The sequence below is a fragment of the Neomonachus schauinslandi genome, chromosome 1 (assembly GCF_002201575.2).
Source record: "Neomonachus schauinslandi chromosome 1, ASM220157v2, whole genome shotgun sequence".
In the NCBI taxonomy this organism is placed as follows: Eukaryota; Metazoa; Chordata; class Mammalia; order Carnivora; family Phocidae; genus Neomonachus; species Neomonachus schauinslandi.
The window spans coordinates 109,599,144-109,614,706 of record NC_058403.1 but is presented as its reverse complement, the minus strand read 5'-3'; the positions used below and the strand labels follow the sequence as shown (position 1 = coordinate 109,614,706).

Genomic DNA, 15,563 nt, shown 5'->3' with positions numbered 1-15,563 from the left:
ACATGAACATATTGTTTTTGTGGGGTCAGGGAGTGTGGAGGTGGCTACGGAAGTTTTGAGAAGAGCAGGAACTATAGGAGACGGGATTTATGATTTCTCTTGAGAACATTAGAATATCTGAGGTGGGAAATATAGTGGTTACGAATATGGGCTCAGAAGCCAGAGTCTGAATTACAGTCCTAGTTCTGCTATGTATATGCTGTGGTGTCCCCATGGAAGTTGCTTAACTTCTCTGTTTCTCAACTTCTTTATCTCTAAAATGGAGATCACAATAGCACTTCGTCACTTCCTGTGATTACTAACTGGGACAATCTGCTGAAAACTCTTGGTAGACTTACCTAATACGTAGTAAATAGTAAGTAGTGTGCACTTTTTGTTGTCACCCGGTCAGTTCTTCTGCTGTTGCTACTAGCCAGCAACCCTGGGCCCCAAATCCCTCTGGTGCCAACAGTTGGCCCGGAGCAGTAGAAACCCCCATAAGTTGGGCATGACCTTTCCAGGTAGCTAAGTCCTCACCGTTGCCTGTCACCTTAATCTGCCCTGTTCTCTTAATAACAGTTTCGTCTGTCTCCTATTGACAGATTCCACTCCTTTGCATTCATGTCCAAGAAGGCTATGCTGTGAATCTCCAGCAATAGTATGCACAGTTCTCAATATGAACCTCAAGGCGCAGTTAGCACAGTAGTTCTTGACGTGTGGTCCAGAACAATGGCATCAGTATCCTCTGCAAACTTATTCTCAGGCCTCACCCCGGACCTCCTGAATCAGAAACTCTGGGAGTGGGCTTAGCAATCTGTGTGTGAAGAATCCCTGTGGCTTGTTCTGATCCCTACAGCAGTTTGCGAACTACTGATTTAACATGTGTTCTATATTCATATTGCTTACATCCAGTAAAAATAATTACATTTAACTTTTTACAAAACCCTTGTGTTCGGAGCTCACAGATTATATCAAAGCTAAGTTTTTTTTTTTTTTTCTTTTTGCTTTCTTGTTTGTGTCATTAATGGCTATGGTATAGCATCTCATTCTATAAGCATTGTAGAATTTAGTATTTGTGATGGCTAGTTTGGAAAGTTGTTTTCAAATGGTTGCTTTGCATTCTGTGAGTGTGATTTTATTTTATTATTATTTTTTATTTATTCTTTTAAAAATTTTTCTTTTTTTTTTTTTAAGATTTATTTTATTTATTTATTTGACAGAGAGAGACACAGCGAGAGAGGGAACACAAGCAGGGGGAGTGGGAGAGGGAGAAGCAGGCTTCCTGCTGAGCAGGGAGCCCGATGCGGGGCTCAATCTCAGGACCCCAGGATCATGACCTGAGCTGAAGGCAGATGGTTAATGACTGAGCCACCCAGGCGCCCCCTGTGAGTGTGATTTTAAGGTGGCTCTAATATGCCCATTCCCTAAGTCCATCATAGATTATTTCACTCTGTACATCAGGTACTCAGCGTTTGAATATAATGTTACTATAATATAATTAAATATTTGTATTTAGGGCAGGCATAATTTTGGAAATTTTATCTTTAAAGATCTTTTTTTAAAAGATTTTATTTATTAGAGAGAAAGAGCAAGTGAGCACGAGCAGAGGGAGGGGCAAAGGGAGAGGGAGAAGCAGACTCCCCGCTTAGCAGGGAGCCTGATGTAGGACCTGACCCCAGGACCCTGGGATTATGTCCTGAGCTGGAGGCAGACACTTAACCAACTGAGCCACCTGTGTGCCCCTTAAAAGATCTTTTTTTAAAAATCGTGTATATTATCAAGATGCAGTTACTTATAATACAGTATTATAGTCTACATGTGATTGTTTAATATACTTAGTAAAGGCAATGTGGATTTAGTGACATCTCTAACAGTCCATGATTTAATTCTTTTATTTCAGAGAACGAAAATCAGACATTAAGAGTATTTTCTGAAGAGTTTAGGAGATTGTAATATGCTACAGTTACAGATTTTACTTAACCAAAACCAGTAGCACATAGCTAAAGCATTTTGTCTATAGCTTTAAAAGTGAAACGTTGATAAACATTAGCCCAAAGCTACACATGTAATGTTTATTAATTCTGCTTTCTTCATGTTCATTTACTAGCAAGCCAAAGAACACCCCCAACACCCAGGCCACTGGGTACATGCTCTATAGGAAGGCAACTAAAAAGAGCTTGAGTTTTCAATAAATTTATATCACCTTTTGAAAATAGAAACATCAGTGAGAATTGGCTTCCTCCTTGCTTTTCCAGCATGTAAAAATAAAACCAGCTTGAATTATTTTATCAAATATTTATTGATTGCACAGTGAGACACATCTTTGCTCTCAAAGATATACATAAATTATTAAAAGAGTAGATACATGCGTGGGCAAGTAATTACAAAGCAGTGTGATAAGTACAATAATTGAGGTGTGACAACAGTCCGATGAGGGGGTGATTGGGTTTGAGATGGTGGTGGGAGGTTGGCCAGATGAGATTACATGGAACAAGTGATAGCATCTTAGGGTTTCATGGATGGGTCAAAGGGAGATTTACGTGTGCAGTGAGTGGCCCAGAGGCAAAAAGGAGCAACGCAAGTTCTCACAGTTAGAAACATACATAAGAGTGTAATGTTCCAGGGATGGAGGCACAGTTAGAAGATAAGGCCAGAAAGGTGGGCAAGTTCCAGGGCCTTCAGGGCCTTGGAGAACATGGGAAGAGGTTGGGGGTTTCACCTATGGTGATCATGTTGGAGCCAGCGGCACATTTACAGAGCATGAATACTTTGTGCATTTTCTCTAGAAGATATAAATCCATGTCCACAATTCTAGATAACCACATTTTAGCTTTTTTGAAGCACAGAGGGATTCAGGAAGAGATACGGAGGGGAAAAAGTACGAATAGGTTACCATACTTAGCAAAATTTCCCAGTATGGATGCTATTGATTGTGGGTCAGCAGTTCCATCCATAAATGTACCAAGAATGACACAACAATGACATAATTGTATTTCAAACATTTGTAATTCATGGTCTGCAGGGAATAGTGTGGGAGGTACCAAGAAAACATGACATGGTTTCTGTCTTTAAAACACGTTGTCTTCTTAAAGAATCCTAACCATCTTTTGGGGATGCAGTCAGGAATATCACTAACTAGCAAAGGGAAATCTACCACGATGGCCCTCACACATACCCAAACAGTGGGAGCAGTAGTTAGTGTGTGAGGCAGGAGGATAGAGGTGGTGGCCCAGGAAGGCTTTGTTGAGTAGGTGGCGTATTCAACTGCCATTAGAGTATTTGCCGGGCAGAGGGAGAATTCCAGAGAATATCAGTCCTGTATTCTTGCCATTAAATTGTGCACACTTAAGGCATGCAAAGTACTACAGTACGATATTTTATGTGGCTTAATAATGGTCTTTGCCTCGCATAGAGTACTGAAATAATGTTAGTACTCTTGACACTGGAAGAGGCTCTTTGTAAGGAGAAATTCCTTCATCCAGGCTTTCTCAGGGTTTTCTGACCCTATTTCAACTCCCCAGATGCTTCATGTCTAGCATCCCTTTCAACCACTAGCTTCAGCTTTCATCAAAGGATTTTCAAGTTTGTTTGTTTGTTTGTTTTTAAAGATTTTATTTATTTATTCATGAGAGACAGAGAGAGAGAGAGGCAGAGGGAGAAGCAGGCTCCCAAGGAGCAGGGAGCCCGATGCGGGACTCGATCCCAGGACCCTGGGATCATGACCTGAGCCGAAGGCAGACGCTTAACCATCTGAGCCACCCAGGCGCCCTCAAGTTTGTTTGTTTTTAAATCAGCAAGTATCAACAGTTGTGGGACCCGAAAGCAGTAGTGTTGTATGAATTATGTATTGTACAAGAATGTGAGAAGGTGTTTTGGAAGGAAGGTTCTTAGTAATTTACATTTATCCATAATGTTTTCCAATATGTAAGTGAATGCTTTCAAAAAGATGACCTCTAGTGGCCACTTGCTTTCTGTTGCATTCTCTGACCAATACTTCATTCTGCTCATCAATCGATCTACGAGGACTTAAAATTTATATAATCCTTTCTGTAAACCTGGGTAATAATAACATGTAAGAAAACCTTTGTCTCATCTGTTTTTCTTTCATTGCTTAAACTTGATTTCCAAATCGATTATCTTTTGAAGTGTTATCGATTAAATAGAACGTAGCCATGATAAAGTTATCAGGTTAGAGTTATATTGTCTGAGTAGTTTGATTTTCTTGGGTTGATCCTGTGATCTTTCTCCCTGTCATACATGGTAGGCGTTCTGTGAATTTTTTACATAAGAATATGTATATTAAGGGATCCATGCAAATGTTAGTTGCTGCCAAAAAGAGAGTCGTTTCTTTAGCTATAAACAGTTGGTTTTGCAACCTGCAGTCAGTCTTGCTGTTGGTTTGACTGTGAGTGTATGGAACTCGGGCAAAATGAAATGGAGCAAAACACACAAAGAATACAGCCACAACAACAAATACTTTACCTTCCAGCTTTGTGTTGTGTTTGCGGTCCTTACTTCTGGACTTTCTATAAGAGCTGTATACTTTTTTTGCAATCACCACATAAAACAGAAGCATCAGGACAAAAACAGTCCAGAAAATGAACTGGCATATGTAGTTCACCACTTGATGCCATTTCAGCCCGAGGGGGCCCTTCAAGGAGGCACACTTTTTCACAGATGCCGGCGTTGCTTCCTTGTTGCTCAAGATTATATTTGGCAGAGAGATGAGGAACAAAAGGAGCCAGATAAGGGTCGAGACCATTTTTGCAAAAACAGGTTTTTGGACAAAAAATTTTCCAAAAGGCCTGATGATCTTGAGGAATCTGTCAAAGGCTATGAAACCTAGCAGTATGATGCCCACATACATGGTCTCATAAAAGATGACAGCCGAGAAACGACACACAAAGGCCCTGAGTTGCCAGGGTCCGAGGTGTGAGTCGGAGAGGATTTTAAACGGAAGCATGAGCGTCATTATCAAGTCAGCCACCAGAGTATTTTTGAGGTAGACAATGAAGGTGGAGGAGCTGGGGATGTGAATGAACACCCACAGGGCCAGAGTGTTCAACAGGATGCCGATGAAGAACAAGACTGTGTAGGTGACTGGGAACACCAGCTGCGATATCCGCGTGTCCCTGGGGCACTGCTCAGACCCATTGAAGCCCTTTATTACTGTGGTGTTCATGGTTTCCAATGTGAGCTATTACAGATAAACACATACACAAAGGGAAACAAGAAGCATTTCATCATGTGGAAGTGCTACTTTTAAAAGCAGACTTTAGGTGTATAACGTATTAACACCTTACATTTACTCATCACATTCAGTAGAGGAGTTGAAAAGGCACATGTTGTTTCTAGCTAGAATTTTTTTAAACATGTACTACAGTTTTGGTACTTGTAATAGTACCATTATTTTTACACCCTTACAAAACCCAAATAACAGGTTCTACCTCATTTGTAAGTGCTACTTTTAACATGCAGTAAAACAAGACCCATTTAAGAACTCATAATTCATGTCAGATTGTTGCACATTATATAATTCCTTATGCTCATAATCTATGGTTTCTAGAATGTCTACCTTAAAGTGTTTTTTTTTCCCCCTTGAATATTTTCTTTTATAAGCAAGCCCACTCATAATAAAAGTTGAAATTCACCTTTGTTTGTGAGGATCCTGAGCTCAGTGTCTTCTGATTGAGGCAGTTATTAGTTCAGCCCACGGAGAGCATGTGAAGCAAGTGTTGTTCTGCTTTCTTATACCGGTTTCCTTCCTCATTTTCACGTGCGTAATGTAATCAATTAGAATGTCTTCATATTCAAACCTTTGCAGATTTTCTAATAAGAAGCCTCTTTTATTTCAAGCTTAGGTACTGTTAATCTACTGTAACTTGAATATCTTTATATTTTCTCATCTAATAACTTTTGGCATTTTATCTTTTCTGTCTACACAGTCACTGAAATTTTTGAGTGCCTTTTGTATATAATAATAGGTGGCAGAAAAATAAATTACCCTCAAATTACAACCACATAGGAGAGAGTACGAGTTGATTCTAAAATCAGAACCATCATTTGCACTCCTGTAGACTGCTTTGTCCAGAAATCTGTATTCAATAGGATGACCTCTTTATTTTTACATTTATCTTGGTCTTTTGGTCTTTTATCTCAGAGAGATTGACTTTTTTCCCCAAAAGTTCAGGGCTGTTAGACACAGATTTGGGGGTTAGAATCCCAGATCCAAGAATTACTGGGAGCTAGATCATGGTCAAATGATTTAGAAGCTCTCTGCCTCAGTTTGCTCATCTATATTGTGGATTTAATGACAGTATATACCTCATAGCATTATTGAGAAGACAAAACGAGTGTCTAGAAGAGTGCTGGGTATATATGAAGCACTAAAAAACGTTCGTCCCTGACTGCAGTGCTGAGTGAACTGCAGATTTCAATGGAGATAATTTCACTCATTAGAAACCATTTTTGGAAATCTCTCTGTATTTAATGTTGTATGCGAAGTGTGGAAAACTCAGGAATTTCATCAGTCAGCCTTGGGCCAAAGTCTATAAGATGTATCATTTAAATCTCTTCAAGTTTGAAAGGGTGTAATTGCCACTTTTTGTAAAGATGGTTGTTGTCCATGAATAGAAATGTTTCCTTGCCAGATAGGTAAAGGGAAAGAGGAAATTGAGAGGGGAATGAGGGGAATGTGGAGTTCTCCATGATGAGAACTTCATATTTTTTACTGCACACTTCACCACAGAGTTGGACCAGACTGTGTGGTTAGGTTGATGGAGAATTTTGGGATGGCTTGGTTTGGGATTCTGAGAAGAAAAGTTTCATGTCCCACTGGATGTTTAAAATATGAGACAATAAGATGCCTGATAATTTTGTTGGAACTACCCAATGTGGCACAGTTTAAAAAATGTGTGTTTGACTCAAATAAATTGTTCCTTGGAAATACAGATTCTGGATTTCATTAATGTGATGGAACGTGACTTAAACATCTATCTTCTTGCTTGCTTCAGTAGGGGAAAAATAACAAACTATTTTTACTTTTTAAGTAGAAGTATTTGACCTACATAATTAAGTATAAATTTCCCGAAATCTCCAAAACCATTATCTAGATGGAGGTTTGGAATAGTTTCAGTTTAAATAAGGAAATGCTGTATAAGATAATTTCATAATATGAAAACTGGAAATCACATTTTGGTCAACTTTCAAAATGTCCAAGTGTGGGAAACTTTCAAAAGAGGAACTGACTTAACAGTGCCCATTTCTAAAGTTATGGAATGTGTTCTTGCAAATGTGGCAAGTTTCAAAATGTTTGACCATACTAAATATCCAACACACCACACATTCCTTTATGTCCATGTGCTTAACATGTATTAGTTGACTTTCCTTTGATTCACAGCAATGCTGCCCCCCTCCCCAACTGAGGGACCCTTGTTAGCTTGTCTGAGAGGCTGCCCAGCAGAGCAGATAGGAGCACTGTCTCAGGAGCCAGAGTGCCTTGGCTCAGTTTCTTATTGCAGCTTTTATTTTCTTGTGACCTTGGGCAAATTATTTATGTTTTCTATGAAACTGTTGCCTTCTCCTTACAATGAAAATAAATAATAGTATCTACTTTGTTGATTTGTTAAGGAATGAAATGAGTGAAGATTCACCAAGTGCATAGACTAATGCATATCATGTGGTAGGTGTTAGTATGTTTCTTGTTAAATGAAGTTAAAAGTGGGATACCATGTATACCTTTGGGGATGGATGGGGAAGAATCAAAGGTGAAATGAAAGATCCCAGAAATTAGAAGCTTGCCAAATGATAAGAAACCAAATTTAAATCCTATATGTAGTCAAAACCAATACAATCAGTATAGCCAGTGAGTATAGTGCTCTAAATGATATGATCTTATTTACTTTTTAACAAAAATCCTCAGAGATTGGTCCTATTTTACAGATGAGAAAATTGAGGCACAGCAGTTAAGCAGTTTAGCCAAAATCATGCACCCCAAGCCAACTTCAGACCCACACAGTCTGGTTCAGAGGCCGTACTAGGAGCCTGCCTCACACTCCCAACGGTCAGAAAGCACAGAGGGTGAATTGTCCAGATTCTAGGGTTTCTGAGCTTTGTATTACTGACTGATGAGTGAGGAGTAACAATCAACTTTAAAGGTTAATGGATTTGTGAAACTTTTTCCCTTAAGGTGAAGTATGTGGTTGAAAACATAAATTGGTTCCAAGTGGTATGATCCAGAAAGAATTAAAGAAGATTACATTGAAAGCTCATAGAAATTAGAAGCCTGCCAAATGGCAATAAACTATTTTTTCCATTTGTAGTCTCTTTTGAGATTTTCCTTTGGATCAGAGTTAACAGTTTAAAGGTTCCTGTTGATGTGGCCAACCAGTACCATCTAAATAATATCTGAAAAGATGAGGAAGTATTTGTTTTGATTTGGAATGAAAGTCATAGTGGGAACTCTTACAAAAGGAGCCTTTTACTTCTCATCAGATCATAGCATGGTACTTTCTCAGATGATATGAAATTGTTTTAAAAAAAATTCCACACTGGGTTAACTGAAAGTGGAAATAATAATCAGTTAAAATAAGTTATGTAGTTTAACATTAAGTATAGAAATGTCTATAAGTAGAATCAGTATTAGAAAATCTCTACATGTAAGTAGAAACAGGCAATAAAGTCATAGTATTACCTGGAAGCATATTAATATCTATTTTCATATTTTTATTATAAGAGGAAAGCAAGTTTGAAGAATTCAAAGATAAGCAATTTGAAGAATTCAAATATAAGCATGTGTATAGGTAAATGTGAAAGTTAATCTCCCCTTGCATAATGCATACAAATGTGTGTGCAAATATATATATTTACATTTATTGACCTATCAGATCTTTGTTTCCTTTTCATGTTAGTCCATGAAGATTTACCTATTTTTTTAAAAAAAGTTACACTATAGAAAATTACCATAGTTGGGTTAAGCCATTACTGATTGGCATTTCGTGTTTTTTTCTTTTTTCCAAATTTTTCTCTGTTAAAAACAGTACTGTAGGACACATATATGTCCATATGTGTTTGTATAGTTGTTTCAACATATTTGTAGAAAATTTCCTATAAGTGGGATTGCTGGACCAAAGCTGTGCAGCAAAATGTTGAATGGTATTTTCAAATAGCTTTCCAGAAAGATCTTACCATTTTACAGTCTCCCTGAGTGGGATTCTTCCTTCCAACACTGTTATAAAAATCTTTTAAAGCAATTCTAAGCTTACAGGTGAAAAAGGCTCATGTAATTTAAGTGTAAATGTATTTGCTTATTAGTGAGAGTATATAGTTTTTCATATTTTTATTGTCCATTTGTTTTTCTCTTAGAAATTGATTTTTTATGTCTTTTCCCATTTAAAAAAATCAGGCTGTTTCTCTTTATTTACTGACTTGTAAGTGCATTTCTACATATTTAATTCCAGCTGGCATAATTGCAGTCTTACTTTGGGCATTACCAATCAACAGTGATCACCTAGATCGGGCACTGGAATCTAGTTGTTTTTAGTGCAAAGCTGCTGAAACACCTAGATGCATGAATAGTGGGTTCTTTTTCTGAATATTTTCTCCCTGTTTTTAGAGTTGTGGTCCAGGGGTTGTCAATCTTCTTTTCTAAAGAGCCACTTAGTAAATATTTAGGTTTTGCAGCCATGCAGTCTTCCTCACAACCCAACTAATCAACTCTGTTGTTGGAACAGGTAACCAACCATGGATAAAACCTGAGTGTGTGTGGCCGTGTTCTTATAAACCTTACTATGGACCCTGAAACTTGAATTTCATATAGCTTTAATACAACATGAAATTTTATTCTAATATTTTTCCTGTTAATATTTGAAAATGTAAAAACCATTCTTAGGTCACAGGCTGTACAGAAACAAGGGGTGGACTAGGTTTGGCTTGCAGGCTATAGTTTGCCACACCAGCTTTAGGCTTTCTATAAAAACCACTGTGAAAAACTGCCACTAACCAGCAACCTTAAGACTTCTTAGCTACTAAGGCTATTGGCAAGACTACATTTTGTTTGTCTCATCTTCTGAACTTTTCAACTTCTGGACTTGAGTCTACAAAATTTGGCTTCACTTTTTTTTTTATTATGAAATCTGGGATTTATTATGTATATTAAAATTCTTAAACCTGGAAATAGTGACATATTCTGTGTATCATGAGTACTCTGTAAATACTGATCTCTCAGTCTCTCTTGGGTGGATTCAATTTGATTTTTGATACAGCAATGTATGCTGTCCAATGTCTTTGAATAAGAACTTCCCAACGAAGTGTGATTTAGAGTTTAATGTAAATTTTTCATATTGTATATAAAAACATAGATAATTCTAAACACGTTACAGTTCTTTTACAAAAATACTGTAATACGGGTGCCTGGGTGGCTCAGATGGTTAAGCGTCTGCCTTCGGCTCAGGTCATGATCCCAGGGTTCTGGGATTGAGTCCCGCATCGGGCTCCCTGCTAGGCGGGGAGCCTGCTTCTCCCTCTGCCTCTGCCTCTCTCTCTCTCTCTCTGACTTTCATGAATAAATAAATAAAACATTAAAAAAAACAAACAAAAATACTGTAATACCATTGGCATTTGTTTCTTTTCTTTCTCTTATGGAAATTGTCCTCTCAGTGAACTAATTTAATCCAAAGGGAAAGAATATTTGGGAAAGTCTTTGCCCACTCTGCAGTCTCCCAGCAGTTCATGTGGTCATGGCACCATGGTGTCAGTTTTAACCCACTCTCTGTTTCCTGACTCGGATGGTTGAGAGGTGGATCTGACCTTCTTTTTTCCCATATGCAAAATAAGAAGATCAGACGAGTTGATCTCTAGTTTTCTTCCATTTTAACTATCCTGCTGTTCTGAATGTGCACACTTACACATGTGATGTTAAAGTGCATTGCATTAGTCTACATGGCTAGAATGTAGACTAGCAGTTTGTAGAAGATGCATCTTTTTTGATGAATTTCTCTTTGCGCTGCACTACTAACATGAAGTGTTTGCTTGTAGAAGTGCCAGGGAAATAAATGCAGCCGCTTGAGAATAGATATCATTTAGAAAGTTGAGTGAGTTCAACTTTGCACTGATATTTAGCTCAGCAGAACTTGTGGAGGATTTAGATAAAAATCGATTAATACTGAAGTTCAATGAACTTCCTTATACTGCACCTCACCCCCCTCCCCCCCCCCCATCATATTTTGATATTGGTATCCATACCTTACATTTGAGAATTGCCTCTGGGGATCATAAATAACTGAGATAAATAATGTCAGCTTCCAATTCTGTTATATATTTTGTTTATATTAAAAATAGTCACTATGGCTTGTGTAGATTCATACTTCATTATCATTTACTTATGAACTAATTGATGTGTTATGTCACCTTCAATAGAGACTTTGCCCAATAACGTGTCATAAAACAGTTTTTGCAGTTATCTTTTATTAAATGGGTTTGTTGTTTGATGTAGGATTATATAAGAGGTGAGTGGTGGTATCTAATGTCTTTGAACAAAGAAATTCCAACAAATTGTGATTTAGAGTTTAATGTACATTTTTTTTGTATTACACATAAGTGACAAACCAGTAATTACTAACACTTTAACCACTTTTCTGTTAATAGTTATGCTTTGCAACCGCATAGTCACGTTTGTTTTTCTCACTGAAGCAAATACTCATTAACCCAAGTAGCAGGTAGTTTCTGAAAGCTAGTTAATAAAGTTAAGTGGCAATGATGGTATTGTACCATTAATAAAACTGGTTTCTCCAGCATTAAGGAAATAAAGTTTTTTGGTATTAGAATGTCATAAAAATAACTTAATAACTTTGCTATTTCTGCTTTTTTTATTGGAAAAGTATTTTTAAACCTCTTTTTAATGAAAATTAAAAAAATTCACTCCAATTACCATTTCAATTAGTTTAAATTTCTTAGGTTTTTGCTAATAATTAGAAGTTAGTAGTAAATATTCTTTGTAAAGTGTCCCACTTATATTTTTATAATGAGTATCAAAATAGATCAGCATTTGGTTAGGGACTAGGGTGTATATACATCTTAGTATAATTTTCAGTCAGAAGACTTTTATCAGATTTATCATTCTTCTTTAGTTGATTATAACTTGATAATAACATCGTGTTCAATAATGTACAGTAGATATTATATGGTCACACACTTTGCCAACACTCTCCAAATCATGACTTCTGTGTAGTTTGGCTTGTAACCATGATGATTAGATACAATTCATTTTGCTACACATCTACGTGTTAGGTTTCTTTTTCTACATTTTAAGATAGCTTTTAATACTGGATAAGTAAATGAAGATTACTTCTTTTGTTTTCTGTTACTTGTTTAGAGAGTCATTGTTACTAACTTGACTTATTATTAGACAGTATTTTTACACAGTGCTTTCCTTTTGGATGTTCCAGATACTAATAGATTGAAATATTACCTCAGGTAGTTTACATTGGAGTCTCTTCACTTGGGTCACCGCCATCCTGTTCTTTTTTCCTATTTTGTTGGGATGGAGACGTTGCAGAATTGGGGCATTTCAGCATACTCATTAAGGAATTTTTGAAGGACTTGCAGAGGAAAAAGTAGATGAATGGATCCAGGCATGCATTTAAGGAAGTTAACCAAAGTGTGCTCTCTTTAACATAAAACAGAGTGTTCTCAGCAGAGCAGTCAAAGACATCGCGGGTTTGGCTCAGGGTGTAGGGAATGCGGGCAAAATGGAAGGGAACAAAACAAATAAAAAATACAGCAATGATAATGAAAACTTTGATGTTTACCTTTTTCTTGGGAACTTTGCCTACGCCCCTCGTTCTCACATATGACCTGTACAGTTCTTTTGTAATGAGTGTATAACATACAATGACAATTAAAAAATTAATCCAGAAAATGACTTGACAGATGTAATTGACTATTTCATGCCAGACCAGACCAAACTCTGATTTGAGGAAAGAGCATTTCTTCACATTCTTGTCTCTTGGCCTCCTGTTGGTCAGAATCATGTTGGGCAAAGAGAGTAAGAACATGAATGCCCAAATTACAACAGAGAGAATTTTAGCCCCCAAGAGATTGTTGGGGTTGGACATCTTAAATGGCCTGGTCGTTTTCTGGTAGCGATCAATAGTTATCAGTCCAAGGAATGAAATACTGATGTACATTGTGAAATAAAATATGACAGAGGTCACTTGGCAAACAAAGGTTCTCAGTGGTCCTGTTCCCAGTTTGGCATCACTGAGAATTTTGAATGGAAAAGTTAGAATCATGAGAAGATCAGAAATGACTGTGTTCTTAAGAAAAATAATAAAGTTGGATTTACTGTGGATTTGAAAGAAAATCCTCATTGCTAGGCTGTTTGTGATGAGTCCAACAAAAAACAAAACAGTATAGAGGAGCGGGAAGAGGACCTGGGTGATCTTATAATCTCTGGTGCACAGGCTGCCATTCCCAGCCACAGAGGTGAGGTTGTCCATGGCTTGTGTTTCTTCTTTGCTACCTAGGGGAGGAGAGTAGGGATGGTTATTTTCAGTTCCAGACTGTCGATTTTGCTCTTATCTCTGTGTAACTTTTTTTTTTTTAAAGATATATTTTTTTGAGTGTGAGTAAGCTAGAGAGCGCGTGCAACCATAAGAGCAGAGGGGAGGGGCAGAGGGAGAGGGCGAAGCAGACTCCCCGCTGAGCAGGGAGCCCAGTGTAAGCCTAAGGCCGATGCTTAACCTACTGAGCCACCCAGGGGCCCTCGGTGTAAATTTCTGGACAGTCTTCTCTAAAAATTGAGGTTTCCAATCCTTATTGTGACAGTAAGAATACAGAAAATTGAATCTCAGAATACTTAATTGTGGCAAATACCAAATAAAATGGTCTGAAGTACATTATATGAGGGTATAGATACTTCTCATTTTCTAAAAGTTTGCCTCTTAAAGGACGTTTTTGTTAGGCACATGTGCACAGTGTATAGAAATGGGAAGAGAAACATGGACTGTGCTTTATTCCTTTCCAGCTTCATTTCCATGCCATTTAGCTTTTTCGTTTCTATTCACAGTCACTTTTCCTGCATTCTCCTTATTCCTGGGCTCCATTTACTCTGATACCATCAAAGGGTTCTAAGGAGACGTGACTGATAATTGGCTATTAGAATTTAAAAGTAAAAAGGGGAAAGAAATTTGTATAAAATCACTTTTAGGGAATTTATTGTTAAATATTAAATCAGATATAACACTTTATAATTGGAAGCTATTTCTGCCTGTATGTTGCTCAGTCATCCATTTTGAAATCAACCTCAGACTAATTCTTTAGCTGCAAATACTTTAACCCACATATATCTTATTTCTGACTTTGGACAGTATATTTGAAATTTTTACATACATTTTCTTGAATATCATTCACTTAAAAAAAAAAAAAAACAGTAAACAAAATGAAGTGGTTATCAAATGGCATTCTTCAAAACAGCCAGGGCATACTTTCCAGGTATATAGAGTATGTAATGATAGCTAAAATAAAATATCAAAGCCATGTCCTTGTCTGGTTTCCTAGGTTATTACACCACAACAGATGGCTATAAAAGAAAACTAACACTTGACTTGAATACATTATCTGCCATCTGAGTTTTGAAATTTAAAATGAAATTTTAATGTTTTTATTTCATCAAGGGCAAATGGAATTGATTCTATATCAATATTATTCCTAAATATAGGACATGGTGTTGTACAAAGAATACATATCCAAATTAAAAAAAAAAAGATTCCACGTGAAAGACTTAAGTATGACAAATAAATATAACACTAAATTCCCACAAATGTAATATTTCATTGTCTAATTATTGAATAAAAGATTCATGTCACAATTACAGCTTCAATTTTCAACACCTCCTCCCCAATTTAACTTAAAAAAAAATACTAAACAAAATTCAGTATTAAATTGAGATAAGATGGTAGATTTCAAGCTTCTTTGCTACTGCTATTTACTCTAATTTGTGCATTCTCTGATTGTTTTGAAAATTATCCATTGGGAATGCTAATTTTGCATAGACTGTTACCTTATTTAATGAGTAGTCTTGATATCAGGAGTATCACCTCCATCTATCTATATTTAAGTCTCACTTTCCACTCAAGGTAAAATAAGACCATTTGTATTTTATTTCCATGCTTTGTGTGTGTGTGTATTTAATGAAGAAGTTAGTGGTTATCTCTATCAGCATTAATACAGTTTGTATTTTAAGTTTTATTCCAAATAAGTACATGAATTGATATCAATTATTTTTAAAGGTTTCCAGTGTTAAGAAAACTTGACAAACATGTACACACCCATCATTTTTTAAACACATATATTTGTCAAATACTTTTAGATATAAAGTTACCTGTTACTCTGTTGATTCAGGAGGATTTAAATGTATCCATTAAGTGGCATTTAATACATCCTGCAGAGTGGCATCTGGTATTTTCCTTTCAATGTCTTAGTTTAGTTGTTATTACTCTTTATGATCGAGTATCTGCTGAGCTTTCATCAGTAAATCTTGAGTGTTCTAGAGAGAAATAAAGAGAGGAAGAGAGGACTTCACAGTC

The 15,563-nt window shown here is 36.8% G+C and overlaps 3 protein-coding genes across 3 annotated transcripts in view; 1 reads left to right on the top strand and 2 right to left on the bottom strand.

The window, feature by feature from the left end:
• MED12L (mediator complex subunit 12L) overlaps positions 1 to 15,563 on the top strand; it is a 322,651-nt gene that overhangs the window by 220,303 nt on the left and 86,785 nt on the right. The gene's annotated exons all lie outside the window — the stretch shown is intronic.
• Positions 4,175 to 5,683, bottom strand: P2RY13 (purinergic receptor P2Y13). The gene is made up of 2 exons (XM_021685953.1): positions 5,631 to 5,683; positions 4,175 to 5,176 (listed from the first exon to the last, which is right to left on the bottom strand). The coding sequence occupies exon 2, from the start codon at positions 5,159 to 5,161 to the stop codon at positions 4,175 to 4,177; it is 987 nt and encodes a 328-aa protein (XP_021541628.1). The 5' UTR covers positions 5,162 to 5,176; positions 5,631 to 5,683.
• P2RY12 (purinergic receptor P2Y12) lies at positions 12,061 to 15,433 on the bottom strand. Its single transcript, XM_021685943.1, has 2 exons — positions 15,359 to 15,433; positions 12,061 to 13,498 (listed from the first exon to the last, which is right to left on the bottom strand). The coding sequence occupies exon 2, from the start codon at positions 13,473 to 13,475 to the stop codon at positions 12,456 to 12,458; it is 1,020 nt and encodes a 339-aa protein (XP_021541618.1). The 5' UTR covers positions 13,476 to 13,498; positions 15,359 to 15,433; the 3' UTR covers positions 12,061 to 12,455.

What these genes read in the sequence shown, in the direction of transcription:
- P2RY13 (XM_021685953.1), bottom strand. Translation starts at nt 5,161, where the DNA reads ATGAACACCACAGTAATAAAGGGCTTCAATGGGTCTGAGCAGTGCCCC.
- P2RY12 (XM_021685943.1), bottom strand. Translation starts at nt 13,475, where the DNA reads ATGGACAACCTCACCTCTGTGGCTGGGAATGGCAGCCTGTGCACCAGA.